The sequence below is a fragment of the Mustelus asterias genome, unplaced genomic scaffold, assembly GCF_964213995.1.
Source record: "Mustelus asterias unplaced genomic scaffold, sMusAst1.hap1.1 HAP1_SCAFFOLD_42, whole genome shotgun sequence".
NCBI lineage: Eukaryota > Metazoa > Chordata > Chondrichthyes > Carcharhiniformes > Triakidae > Mustelus > Mustelus asterias.
This window is the reverse complement of record NW_027590119.1, coordinates 50980-66289: the sequence shown is the minus strand read 5'-3', so window position 1 is coordinate 66289 and position 15310 is coordinate 50980. Positions and strand designations below refer to the sequence as shown.

Below are 15310 nucleotides of genomic sequence, written 5' to 3'. Positions count from 1 at the left end.
ATTTACAGAATAATGATTGGAATGCAGTCTTTACAGATAATCAAGTCTTAAAGGTACAAACAATGTGAATGGAGGGAGCATTAAGCACACGTTAAAGAGATGTGTATTGTCTCCAGACAGGACAGCCAGTGAGATTCTGCAAGTCCAGACAAGCTGTTCGGGTCAATGCGCCTAACCAGCACGTCTTTCAGAATGTGGGAGGAAACCCACGCAGACACGGGGAGAATGTGCAAACTCCACACAGACAGTGACCCAAGCCGGGAATCAAATCTGGGTCCCTGGCGCTGTGAAGCAGCAGTGCTAACCACTGTGCTACCGTGCCTCCCAAAACATTAAATCTGTTTCTCTCGCCAGAGGTGCTGTCAGACCCGCTGTGTTTTTACAGCACTTCCTGTTTGTATTTATGAGTTCAAGAGTCAGGCCAGAAGGAAATTTAAAGACAGTTTGGCCCGGTGGGCGAATGGAAGAGAGGGAAGGAGCAGAGGCAGCTGATCAGATTGTCTCAATCTTGGTGACAAAGAAGCTCCATGAGCTCCTCACACTTGTTGTTGGAGGTGAGGATGGAGGAGACGGGAGAGGGGGAAGCCCTTCAAATGGAACTAACATGTTTGAGGTATTAAAAGCATTCATCACACTGTGTTGAACATAAAGCTTGTGTATTTGAGTTCCACCCAAAATATAAACCTTCCAACTGGGCTCGGATTTATCAGCAGAAACAGACACCAATGAAAATAGTCAGGACCTTGATGTGATTAAGAGCAAACTCCAGTCCTTGCAGTCACTCGTGAACACGCTGGTGTTTCAGCAGGTGAGGTGACTGAGTGAATCCCTTCCCACACACAGAGCAGGTGAATGGCCTGTCCCCAGTGTGAATTCGCTGGTGCTTTACCAGGTTGGATGATTGACTGAATCTCTTACCACAATCAGAGCAGGTGAATGGTCTCTCCCCGGTGTGAACTCGCTGGTGTCTCTGCAGGGTGGATGAATCAATAAATCCCTTCCCACAACTGGAGCAAGTGAATGGCCTCTCCCCAGTGTGAACTCGCTGGTGTTTCAACAAGATGACTGACTGACTGAAGCCCTTCCCACACTCAGAGCAGGTGAACGGCCTCTCTCCGGTGTGACCTCGCTGGTGTTTTAGGAGGTTGAAGGATTGAGTGAATCTCTTCCCACACTCGGAGCAGATAAATGGCCTCTCCCTGTTATGAATTCTCTGGTGTTTCAGCAGGTCGGATGAATCAGTGAATCCCTTTCCACACTCAGAGCAGGTGAACGGCCTCTCTCCAGTGTGAACTCGCTGGTGTTTCAGCAGGATAGAAGAGGTAGGGAATCCCTTCCCACAATCAGAGCATCTGAATGGTCTCTCTCTAGTGTGAACTCTCTGGTGTGTCAGCAGGATTGATGAGGTAGCGAATCCCTTCCCACACTCATGACAGTTGAATGGCCTCTCCCCAGTGTGAACCCACCGGTGTTTCAGCAGATGGGATGAACAAATGAATCCCATCCCACACTTGGAGCAGGTGAACGGTCTCTCCCCAGTGTGAACTCGCCGGTGTGTCAGCAAGATGGATGAGGTAGTGAATCCCTTCCCACACTCAGAGCAGGTGAATGGTCTCTCTCCAGTGTGATTGTGTCGATGAGTTTTCAGTTCAGATGGAAATCTGAATCTCTTCCCACAGTCTCCACATTTCCATTGTTTCTCCTTGTTGTGACTGCATTTATGTTTCAACAGGCCAGATGATCGGCTAAATGTTCGTCCACACACAGAACACGTGTACGGTTTCTCTCCAGTGTTAACCGTGCTTTTCCCTTCCATGTTCAAAACCCAATGATATTGAGATTACAATAATTTAGGTGATAGCGTCAGATCCTGATGCGATGTTTGGTTTGAGTTTTCTCCCTTCCACTCCTGCACTTCTAATATCCTATAAGAAAAAGTCCAAAGTTAAAAATTGAAGCAAATATTTCTCTTGGTTTGAGTTTAGTGTGTAAATCCTCCCCTTCTCACCCTCTGGAAAAGGAGACTCCAAAATCTATCAATGTCAGTCCAGGATAGAAATTCACATTTTCTCACAGAGACAGTGATAGCCGTGCCTGTGTCCTGCCCCCGAGAAAGATGACAGCCATTAACCCAAGTCTATCAGTGTTTCTCCTTCACTATTTCATGTGATGTGGGTTTTATTGCCAAGACCAGCATTTATTTCCTGCCCCTGAGGAACGCAGTTAGAGACTGAATCGCATGTTGACAAGTCTATGGAGAGACAGCAGATTCCCATGAATAAACAGGATGGGTTTTTTTTAATTGTTCACAGCTGTAATGGTTACTCAAGTGAAATTATATTCCAGATTTTCCAGCATTTTATGAATTCTATTTAAATTCCCCCCAGCTCCATGATGGGATTTGAACCCATCCCCAGAACATTAGGCTGTGTCACTGATATCACCACCAGCTCCCCGATTGTAGAGGTGCTGCAATTACCCTCCGGGTCGGTGCAAACTCGGGCCCGGGGGGTTTCTTATTCTGGGTTTGAGGCCTCCTTCACTGGCTGTTTCTGAAGCCCCTGCACCCGCCTCCCTGCAGCTCCAGCACCCACACTGCGCATGGGCCAGTCCGAATCCGCACAGCGCATGCTCCACTCGGAATCAGGTACTGCGCCTGCGCAAGCGGCTGCTATTGTGACAATACGGCACATTCTCTCTCGCTGCGAATGCTGGGTAAGAGCACCGCCATAGGAAGGAGATAATATTCAACACAAAATTGTATTTTGTCATCCAATTACAATCAGAACTATCGGGTTAATATATAAAATTATTAAACCAACTGATACATCTACCAATGTGCATGGTGGGATTGTTACTGGACGAGCATTCCAGAGACCCAGGGTCCTTTTAGAGTCTACCCCACTCTGTCGTAGGTTGCAGCAAGATATAGTTGGGTTGGTCACATGGGCAGAACAGTGGTAGACTTTGAAATATATCAGCATTCCTTCACAGTCACTGGGTAAAAATCCTGGAATTCCCTCCCTAACCGCATTGTAGGTAAACCCACAGCACATATACTGCAGCGATTCAAGAAGGTAGCTCACCACTACCTTCTCAAGGGCAACTAGGGATGGCCAGCGAGCGACACCCATGTCCCACAAATGAATAAAAAAATATGCTATTTAATCTTGATAAGTGCGAAGTGATGCACTTTAGAAGAAGCAACAAGACAGGAAATAATTAATGAAAGGAAGGACACGAGGTAAAATCAGAGGAGCAGATGGATCTTGGAGTACTTATTCACTTAAGGCAGCAGAGCAGGTGAATAGGATAAGAAGGCATATGAGACACTTGCTTTTACCAATCGTGGCATATAGTATAAGAACAAGGAGATAATGTTGGAGCTGTACTGAATGTTGGTTAGGCCACAGCTGGAGTACTGTGTGCAGTTCTGGTCACCTCACTATAGGAAGGATGTGATTGCACTAGAGGGGGTACAGAGGAGATTCGCCAGGATGTTGCCTGGGATGGAACATTTGAGCTATAAGGAGACTGGATAGGTTTGGAGTGTTTAGAGCAGAGAAGGCTGAGGGGGACATGACAGTGGTGAATAAGATTATGAAGGATATGGACCGGGTGAGTCGAACCCTTGGTTGAGGGGTCAATCATGAGGGGACATAGTTTTAGGGTGCCTGGCAAGAGATTCAGAGGAGAGTTGAGAAAAAAAAAATCACAGAGGGTGGTGGGAATCTGGAGTAAACTGCCTGGGAAGGTAGTGGAGGCTGGAAACTTAACCTTTAAAAAGTATTTGGATGAGCACTTGAAATATTATAGCATTCAGATAAGGATATGGGACAAGTGCTGGAAAATGGGATTAGCATGGGAGTTAGTGGTAGCTATTGTTGGTGCAGACTCGATGGGTCGAAGGGTGTTTTCTGCACTGTATGACTATGACTGTAACTCTCGCTCAGTCTCTTTCACTCGAACAGTCTCTGTCTGTGTCTCTATTTCCCTCTTTTGGTCTTTGTTCTATTTGCTCACTGTTTATGTGCAACTAAATTTCACTGGATTGATTCTTGAGATGAGGCGGTTGTCCTTGGAGGACATTCAGTGGGATGAGTCTGTCCTCTCTGAAATTCAGAATCATGAGAAGTGATATAATTGAAAAGAGAGGGGAAAGGAAGGATCAGGAAAGCAGCAAACACTTGATGTTGTTCCAGGAAAAGTGGAGTCTGGTGGTGTGGATGTCAGGTTTTACACAGCAGATGGTCAGCCTGTGGATTCACCCAGGATGAAGAATCTCTGAATGATTCTATTCAAATCACCCGGAGAGGAACCTTTGAGACAAACCACCTAAGAAGGAGCAGCACATAAGGATATCCAAACACAGAGATCCAAACACACTCTCTCTCTCCCTGTCTCTTACACAGATATGGGCAAACATAGAGACACACCCACACCCAGACAGACATCTTCATTCATAGAGACACACCCACACAGATAATTCCAGCCCTATCATGTGGAGAATATAGCCCATTCTGACTAATACTGGAGATGAAATAACAGTGTCTTTACAAACCACAATGTCAGGGACCGTGAGCAGTTCTGATTACCCATTTCCACTCCTTTCTCTAAACTTGAGTCTATATTGAACATCTGGAACAGCAGCAGTGACAAATCACAAACACTGAGCTGCCTCTTGTCAGCCTGGGTGAAGAGCCCTGCTGGGGGATAGTGTAAATTACAGAACAACATCCCTGGGTAATCAGTGTCTCTTGGTTCTGGAATTACAGAAGATGCTAATTCCCCTCACATTGATGGTCCAGTTAATGAAGAGAATTCTAAGATAGGTTTAAAGCATAAAGAATATAATGTTGTTTCGACTTTGTTATCCTGGCCTCATTCATTACTGCTCCAATGTCCTGGGAAATGTGCTGCACCACATCCAGCAGGTGCCACAGACACTGTTCATCTTTTTCAAAATGTGGATTCGAATCCGGGTCCCCAGAACATTAGCTGGGATTCTGGATTAATAGTCTATCGATAATACCATTAGGCATCGCCTCCCCCAAATTTGTTCCCTTTAGAACAAAGAAGCTGAAATGGAGGTTTCATGGAGCTGTTCAAGATTATGGGGGTGGGGACGGGTGGTTTGATGGAGCAGATCGGGAGAAACTGTTCCACTGATGCGGGTCAGTAACCAGAGGACTGGGATTGAAGATAATTAAAGAAAGACAGACTGGCATTAATATCGCACATTTCCCAACCAGCAGGAATCACAATGGGATCATTGTTATAATGAAGGCTGAATGGCCGAATGCTGCTCCTACGGCTTATGGTCTATTCCTTAGTTCCCTCGAAACGGGGATAATCCCAGCCTCCCAAATAAAGATGCAGTCATTCAAAAATTAAAACAAAGTTGATTTTTTATTTTATTTTTAACCCAGAATACCAATATCTAAATCTGCACTGGATATTGTTAACATCAGACCCCAATAAATATAGTTCAGTTCTGGATGTGATTAACAGCAAACTCCAATCTGGCTGGTGTGTCAGCACGTTGGATGACTGATTGAATCCTTTCCCACACTTGAAGCAGATGAATGGTTTCTCCCCAGTGTGAACTCGCTGGTTTACAGTGAGAGGAGATGATTGTCTGAACTCAGTCCCACAGTGAAAGCATCTGAACGGACTCGAGTGTGAACCCGTTGATGGGTCATCAAGTTCCCAAAACTTTTAAAGCACTTTCCACAGTCTGGGCATTTAAAAGGTCTCTCGTCAGTGTGAATCCGTTGATGGCAGATCAGGTTAGAAGAGTTAGCGAATTCCTTCCCACATTTGGAGCAGGTGAACGGGTTATCCTCAGTGTGAATCCGCTGGTGTGTCAACAGTTCTGTTGATGTAATGAATGCCTTCTCACACTCAGAGCAGGTAAATGGTCTCTCTCCAGAGTGAATTCGCTGGTGAATCAGAAGGTGAAACGACCGGCTGAATTTCTTCCCACACTCAGAGCAGGTGAAAGGTCTCTCCCCAGTGTGAACTCGCTGGTGTGACACCAGGTGGGTTGACTGAGTGAATCCCATCTTGCACTCGGAGCAGGTGAAAGGTCTCTCCCCAGTGTGAACTCGCTGGTGTGACACCAGGTGGGCTGACTGAGTGAATCCCACCTTGCACACAGAGCAGGTGAATGGTCTCTCCCCAGTGTGAATTCGCTGGTGTCTCACCAGGTGGGACAACTGAGTGAATCCTTTCCCACACTCGGAGCAGGTGAACGGTCTCTCCCCAGTGTGACACCGTCGATGAATTTCCAGCTCTGATGGGGAACTGAATCCCTTGCCACAATACTCACAGTTCCACAATTTCTCCCCACCGTGACTGCATTTATGTTTTGACAGGCCAGATAAACGGCTGAATCCTCGTCCACACACGGAACACGTGTACAGTTTCTCCCCACTGTGAGCGGTGCTTTTTCCTTCCATGTTCAAAATCCAATGATACGCATATTACGATAAATTGGGCGACTCTGTCTGATCCTGATGTGATGTTTGGTTTCAGTTTTCCGACTGCAAATCTTCACCTTTGAATATGCTGTGAAATTGATTTAAAAAAGAAAAAAAGGGAGTGAGAGAAAACCCACAAAAACACAAAGGCAGGTTGTGAAATGGAGCTGAATGAATCTGGGAATTTGTGGGGCCGGCACTGGGTAAAAGAGACCAAGAAAACTGATGGATTGTCATAAAAACCCAACTGGTTCACTAATGTCCTTCAGGGAAGGGAACCTTTGAGCCAGTCTGAACCTATACAAGACCAGAGCTTCAATGTGAAGAGGCAGCGGATGGGTGGGATTAAGAGATGTGGGAGGAGAAGAGGTGAAGGCGAGGATACATCTACAACCAGACAGAAACTCCCAAACCCTCAACCTCCACCATTTAGAAAGACCAGGTTCACAGGTGAATGTGAACATCATCACCTCAAAGTCACACAGCATCGCGACTGGACTGAGATCCTGTCCTGGATTAGGAGAAGTTTCCTCCATTTAAAGAGTGAGAAACATGAAACGATTGTCTTCAGTCCACGCTACAAACTCCACCCCGTGGACACTGACACCATCCCACTCTGGTGCTGAAGCAGGCTGTTTACAACCAGGTTCAAATATTTATTTTCTAAATCTGACTTTGCAGGGTCGACAAGGCCGTTTCCTGTGCCAAGGCCCATGCCTGGTCTGCCCATTTCCATACCTTTTTAGTAACTTTATACCAGTTGGGTACAACTGAGTGGCTTGCTGTGTCATATCAGAGGGAATTTAAGATTCAACCACGTTGCAGATCTGGAGATACATGTAGGCCGGACCAGGTGAAGATGGCAGATTTATTTTTCCCTAAACAGCACTGGTGAACCCAATGGGCTTTTATGAGAATCAATAATGGTTTTTTTGCTCATCATTTGCCTTTCAAATTCAAACTTGTATTCAATGTAAATTCCACCACCTGCCGTGGCAGGATTTGAACCTCGGTTCCCAGAACATTACCCTGGGTCTCACCCTCTCGATGCCCTTCCAACCACACACCTGTCCCATCTCCAAGAATGGGTTTCCATCGGTGAGGGGGCTGTGACCTCACACTGCATACTTCTTTGAAAACATGTATTGATATCCTCATAGCTATTTCTAAAATTATTAAAATGGGAGAAATAGCTGAATCTGTGTATGTCTCTGACCCCTGTACAAATGGAGCAATCTGGGAGACACAAAGAAACTCACACCTCATTCTCCCAGAAGCGACATTTTGATTCTGGATCATGTGAAACACAATAGTTCTCTGTGATCTGTGCACTGTAAATCTTTCCTTTCTCTGTCCATCTTCTATATATGAATGCATCCATCATTATGAAGTGCTTTGAAAGGTTAGTCATGGCACAAATCAGTCCGGCCTCCCAGACTGCCTGGATCCACTACAGTTCACAACCACCGCAACAGGTCCACAGCAGACACCATCTCCCTGGCCCTGCACTCAACCCTGGAACCACCTGGATAACAAAGCACCTATTTCAGACTCCTATTTATTGACTACAGTTCAGCCTTCAACACCATTATTCCTATGAAACGCATCTCCAAATTGCGTGGCGTGGGGCTTAGCTCCTCTCTCTATGACTGGGTCCAAGAGTTCCTAACACACAGACTGCAATCAGTAAGAATAGGCAACAACACCTCCTCCACGATCATCCTCAACACTGATGCCCAACAAGGCTGTGTCCTCAGCCCCCTACGATACTCCTTATATACCTATGACTGTGTGGCCAAATTCCCCCCCAACTTATTTTCATGTTTGCTGATGACACCACCACAGTGGGTCATTTCTCAAACAATGATGAGACAGAGTACAGGAATGAGATAGAGAATCTGGTGAACTGGTGCGGTGACAATAATCTTTCCCTCAATGTCAACAAAATGAAGGAGATAGTCATCGACTTCAGGAAGCGTAGTTGGGGACATGCCCCTGTCTACATCAACAGGGATGAAGTGGAAATGGTCGAGAGCTGAGTTTCTAGGCGACCAGATACCAACAACCTGTCCTGGTCCCTCCAGCCAATGCTACAACTAAGAAAGCCCACCAATGTCTCTGCTTTCTCAGGAAGCTAAGGAAATTTGGCATGTCCGTTACGATTTTCACCAACTTTTATAGATACACCACAGAAAGCATTCTTTCTGGTTGTATCACAGCTTGGCGAGGCTCCTGCTCTATCCAAGAACGCAAGAAACTACAATGGGTCATGACCGAAGCCTAGTCCATCACGCAAACCAGCCTCCCAACCATTGACTCTGTCTACACTTACCGCGACCTCGGAAAGGCAGCCAGTATAATCAATGACCCCATACACCCCAGACATTCTCTCTTCCAACTTCTTCCGTCGGGAAAAAGATACAAAAGTCTCTGAGGTCCCGTACCAATCAACTCAAAAACAGCTTCTTCCCTGCTGCCATCAAACTTTTGAATGGGCCTCCTTTCATTAAGTTTATCTTTCTCTACACCCTAGCTCTGACTGTAACACAACATTCTGCACTCTCTCCTTTCTTCCTCTATGGTATGCAAGAAACAATACTTTTCACTTCATACTAATGCATGGTGACACAGTGGTTAGCACTGCTGCCTCACAGCACTAGGGACCCAGATTCGATTCCCGGCTTGGCTCACTGTCTGTGTGGAGTTTGCATGTTCTCCCTGTGTCTGCGTGGGTTTCTTCCGGATGCTCTGGTTTCCTCCCACACTCCAAAGATGTGCAGGTGAGGTTAATTGGCCATGCTAAAATTCTCCCTCTGAACAGGTGCCAGAGTGTGGCGACGAGGGGATTTTCACAGTACCTTCATCGCAGTCTGAACGTCAGCCTACTTGTGACTAATAAATAAACTTTGTGAGACAATAATAAATCAAATCAAATGGTGCAACATTGAGTTACCACATTTGGAGTGTCTGTGAGTAAACTAAAGTTAATTCTCACTGAGAGTCATAGAAGTTTACAGCATGGAAACAGGCCCTTCGGCCCAACTTGTCCATGCCACCCCTTTTTTTAAACCCCTAAGCTAGTACCAATTGCCTGCGTTTGGCCCATATCCCTCTATAGCCATCGTACCCATTTCCTTTCCTAAAGGACATTAGTGAACATATATACGGATGTATGAATTACGAGCAGGAGTAAGCCTTGAAGTATTGAGTAGTATGCCACTGCTTATAAAGGACGAATCAAATCAAAGGCATCTTTCTGGTCACAGACAGATGTGAGATGAGAAATCAATGTGGAATAAGTTACCTTCCACCCCTCCTGGAGATAACATATCCCCCTAACACGGCTCACCCTGGTCCTGTCTTAGTGTTGTTTCTGAAAATTTCATGCATTCCCTCCTGACTTGACCGGACAGCCTCATCTATTCATTACCAACTTGAGTTTCGCTAAATCCCTGTCTCAGCTGATGTTTCTAGAACTTTCATTCATTCCTTTATTTTCTTTAGACTTGACTGTCAGCGTCCCTCATTTAACCCATGAAAAACTTTGGTGTATATAAACCCCTGTCCTCTGCATCAAGTCCCACACACTCACCCATCACCATGTCCTCACCATGGGGCTGCAGTGGTTAGCACTGCTGCCTCACAGTGCCAGAGACCTGGGTTCAATTCATGGCTTGGGTGACTGTCTGTGTGGAGTCTGCACGTTCTCCCCAGGTCTGCATGGGTTTCCTCCCAGTCAGAAAGACTTACTGCTTCGGTGCATTGAAGCGCCGGAGTGTGGCAACTGGGGGAATTTCACAGCAACTTCATTGCAGTGTTAATGTGAGCTCAGCTAATGTGACACTAATAAATAAACTTTAAAACAATTCAATTGAAAAAATTGCATCCTTTTTTTGCAAATCCTTCCATGACATTATTGTTCCGTATTTCCAGCCACACAGATGTTTGAATCTTTTTCTACAGACACACTTACAATCAGGTTCTGATGAATGGAGTGACTCTGGCAGGTTTTGATCTGATGTCTGGTTTGAGTTTCCCTTCAAATTTTGTCGTCAAATTTCCTGTAAAAAAGATCATCACTGTCAGTCAAGAATAGAAATTAAGCGAGAAACATTTCTCTTGGGTTGAGTTTTCTGTGTGTGAATCCTCCCCTTCTAACTCCCTGTAAAAGGAGTTTCCAAAGTCCATCCCTGTCAGTCCCGGATAGAAATTCACAACATTCTCTCCTCCTGCTGACAGGGAGCAGCGCGCATGCGCACTATTGCCCATCGCCCCGAGAAAGATGGCCTCCGTCAACTCGGGGCCTTCCAAATCAGGCATCTGCGGTCGCGGCCTCGAATGGTAGGAACGCGGCACTGAGCAGTTATTATTCGGGTTTTTCTGTATCCACTGGGTGCTTATGAAGCCTCCCCATCCACCCCGTCACCTCCATTACCCTCCAGAATAAGCCGTTTCCCTGGAAACCCGGAGCCTATATAACCGCCTGGCTGCTACTATCGCAGCAACATCCACTGCGCATGCACTTTAGATCTACAGTACGCATGCGCAATATCTGTTGCGCGGCTGGATCATATTCTGATTCACTGTGAGTTCTGGGTAAGATAGCCACCATTGAAGTATGTTATTGCATAAAAAACAATCATGTTTTGTGATTCAATTACGACTGAAGCCAAAGCGCCATGGTATAAAATGAAAATAACTAATACAGTAGCTCGCTCTGTCCTGAGTTTAATCAATGTAAGAAGTCTCACAACACCAGGTTGAAGTCCAACAGGTTTATTTGCTACCAAATAAACCTGTTGGACTTTAACCTGGTGCTGTGAGACTTCTTACGGAGCTTACCCCAGTCCAACGCCAGCATCTCCACATCTGAGTTTAATTAATAGCCGAACAAAGCAAGGCTTCTCGAAAAAGTGAGGGGGTATGGGATCCAAGGGGCTGCTGCCCTGTGGATCCAGAACTGGCTTCCCCAAAGGAGGCAGAGAGTGGGTATAGATGGGTCTTTTTCTAAATGGAGGTCGGTCACCAGTGGTGTGCCCCAGGGATCTGTTCTGGGACCCTTGCTGTTTGTCATTTTCATAAATGACCTGGATGAGGAAGTGGAGGGATGGGTTGGTTAATTTGCCAATGACACGAAGTTTGATGGGGTTGTGGATAGTCTGGAGTGATGTCAGAAGTTACAGAGGGACATAGATAGGATGCAAGACTGGGCGGAAAAGTGGCAGATGGACTTCAACCCAGATAAATGCGTAGTGGTCCATTTTGGCAGGTCAAATGGGATGAAGGAGTACAATATAAAGGGAAAGACTCTTAGTACCGTAGAGGATCAGAAGGACCTTGGGGTCCGGGTCCATAGGACTCTAAAATCGGCCCCGCAGGTGGAGGAGGTGGTTAAGAAGGCGTATGGTGTGCTGGCCTTTATCAATTGAGGGACTGAGTTTAGGAGTCTGGGGATAATGATGCAGCTATATAAGACCCTCGTCAGATCCCACTTGGAGTACTGTGCTCAGTTCTGGTCGCCTCATTCCAGGAAGGATGTGGAAAAGATTGAAAGGGTGCAGAGGCGATTTACAAGGATGTTGCCAGAATTGAGTGGCATGCCTTATGAGGATAGGCTGAGGGAGCTCGGTCTTTTCTCCTTGGAGAGACGTAGCATGAGAGGAGACCTAATAGAGGTATATAAAGATGTTGAGAGGCATAGATCGGGTGGACTCTCAGAGGCTTTTTCCCAGGGTGGAAATGTCTGCGACGAGAGGACACAGGTTTAAGGTGCTGGGGGGTAGGTACAGGGGAAATGTTAGGGGGAAGTTTTTCACACAGAGGGTGGTGGGCGACTGGAATCGGCTGCCATCAGTGGTGGTGGAGGCAAACTCGATAGGGTCTTTTAAGAGACTCCTGGATGAGTACATGGGACTTGATAGGATGGAGGGTTATAAGTAGGCCTAAAAGGTAGAGATATGTTCGGCACAACTTGTGGGGCCGAAGGACCTGTTTTGTGCTGTAGTTTTTCTATGTTTCTTCTATGTTTCTAAACGTCTACATCCGAAGATGAACTCCTTGGAGTGTCAGCTGGTGTAACGAACTGATTGATTTACCATCCACCCCCTCTCCACACACACACACACGGACTTGACAATAAGAATGAATGTTTGATCAAATCCTTTGAACTTTTCAAGCTTGTATGTTAACAGAAGGGGAAATTGAATAAATCCATTTGCACACATAACATATCTGAATGGTCTCTTTCTGGTGTGGCTGTGCTGCTGTAAATAGGATAACTGACCACTTACATTCCAGAACTGACTGGGTCAGCATTGCCCTATTTCCAAGACCAACATTGAGGGGCAGCACAGTGGTTAGCACTGCTGTCTCACAGCGCCTGGGACCCGGGTTCTATTCCCAGCTTGGGTCACTGTCTGTGTGGAGTTTGCACGTTCTCCCTGTGTCCGTGTGGGTTTCCTCTGGGTGCTCTGGTTTACTCCCACAGTCCAAAGATATGCAGGTTGGGTGAATTGGCTATGCTAAAAATTGTCAAGGGGACTAGCTAGGGTTAATGCATGGGGTTATGGGGATAGGGCATGGGTGGGATTGTGATCGGTCCAGACTCGATGGCCTTCTTCTGCATTGTAGGATTTTATGTTCCTTGAAAAGGTACAAAATCAACTGCATAACTGCAAATAGTTTTATTTCCAAAACTGTATGAGAATTCCCACCTGACTCTATTGATTCAAGGAAACTTTGTTAATTTTAAAAATGTCCATGAATACTGCAGAGGCTTCTGCAACTCTTCCGATGTTGTTTTTTGTTAACTCAGATTTTTCATAAAGAGAATTGAACAATCATTTGAAAGGAGAAATAATGCATGTTTTTTATGAAGGGGAATGATATTAGGACTAATTGTATAACTGTTTGAAAATAAGCTAGCACAGACATGATGTGTCTCCTCATGAGCTGTTATTTCACGATTCTATTGTTAGATCAATGTCTCTCCAACATTCCAAAATATCCAGTCCGAATTCTATCTCCGCAAATCAAGGTCACGAACTACAGCATGACGACACAGTTTGGAATACTCTGCAGTCCCTTTGAGATGCTGACCATGACGTGTGTCTGTAGTGTACTGATTATCATTCACCTCACACTATGAAAGATCCCCAGTTGAAAGTGAGAGGGGGAAAGTTTAAACGAGATGTAAGGGGGAAGTTTTCCAAGAGTGGTAAATTTGTGGAACTCGCTGCCCCACAGCATGGTGGAGTCTGAATCGTTGAATAGTTTCAAGGAGGAGATAGATATATTTCTGACACAAAAAGGGATGGAAGATATGGGGAACAAGTGGGGAGGTTGATTTGAGACCAGGGAGAGATCAGCCATGATCTGATTGAATCGCGGAGCAGGCTCTAAGGGCTGAAATTTACCTACTTCTGTTCCTATACATACAAGTTAAGTTAGAGTTTATTAGTCACAAGTAGGCTAACATTAACAATGCAGTGAAGTTACTGTGAAAATCCCCAAGTTATTACTGTATCACAGCAGCTCGTTTGCACAATGTGACTGAACCATCACATCAATACTTGGAGTAAATGACTGGGCTGAGAACTGGCTTGAATAAAATCATGAGGATCACTTGTCATCACAGAATCTGACAAATTTACTGCACAGGATGCCATTCAGCCCATCATGTCTGTAGCAGGTGAAAATGAGCTATCCAGTTTAGTCCCACTTTCCAGGTATAGGTTGACGGCCCTATAGGACACAGCATGTCAAGTCCATACCTGAATACCTCTTGCATGTGAACATTTCTGTCTCCACCACCCTTTCAGAGAGTGAGTTTGATTCCCCACCACCCTCTGGGTGAAAACATCTCCACACTTCTCTAATCCTTCTGCCAATTGCTTTACCTCTCTGCCCCTTAGATCTTGACATCTCCATTAAGGAACTAGGACCTTCTGAGCCACACTCTCTGGCTAACCACCCCCTAACTAGAATGGTGCTGAGTACTCTAGCTGTGATCTAGCTAGTGTTTTTAGTAGTTCCAGGATAACCGCTCTCTCACCTTCCATTGATTCAGTATAATGGAAACTGGGAGTTGCAACCTGTCAGCATTTGAAGGATATTCATAAATGATTGGAGGGTTTCTTACAGTTGGGATCTTTCTCTGTTCTGTCCACTCGATGAGTGAGATAAGACTTTCTCCTGTGAATATCCAGCTGGAGTTTGGACCCTGATGTGTTTCCTTGTTCATCTTGTTGACTCTAAATATTGAATCTTGTGGTTTCAGACACCAGCTAATCAAACTCCCAACAAAAGATTGTCTTTTACTAATTGTATTAATAGCACTGCAATAATACAGAGTATAGTTACCCCATCCAGAGAACAGTGAGAATGTTGTTTTCTGTAGATCATCTCCTGATGGGAGAGTCCGATGTGGGATCGACATGGACATCCACAGAACTGGCAGTTTGTGATGTTGTTGTTAGTGCTCAAGGGGGATGGGGGGAGCTCTGCGGCTCGGCTCCACCTCTGGTCTTCCTCTGCTGCTGCTCCACCTCTGGTCTTGCTCTGCCACTGCTCCACTTCTGATCTTCCTCTGGATACCTCGGATGTTGAGAGTTTGGTGATGATGGTCCTTGAAACTGAACCAAATTTCAGTGCTGCCCCCACACATGCCGGTCGCCACAGTGTTTTCCCCAGAGAGGTGGTCCGCAATGCAGAAGTTTGTGAGGATATATTTTATGGGGTCCGTGTGTAATTTGTATTGACCACCTTGATGCTGTTTGCCCTGAGACAGTCTCCCATCGGGAAACTTCAACACATTGGACTTGGTCTCT

At 45.6% G+C, this 15310-nt stretch overlaps 1 protein-coding gene across 1 annotated transcript; it reads right to left on the bottom strand.

Moving 5' to 3' along the window:
• Positions 1-241: 241 nt before the first annotated feature.
• Positions 242-10962, bottom strand: LOC144482749 (uncharacterized). Its single transcript, XM_078201585.1, has 4 exons — positions 10918-10962; positions 10456-10543; positions 5836-6570; positions 242-1712 (listed from the first exon to the last, which is right to left on the bottom strand). Exons 3-4 carry the CDS (start codon positions 6459-6461, stop codon positions 779-781), a joined length of 1560 nt encoding a protein of 519 aa, XP_078057711.1. The 5' UTR covers positions 6462-6570; positions 10456-10543; positions 10918-10962; the 3' UTR covers positions 242-778.
• Positions 10963-15310: the final 4348 nt, after the last annotated feature.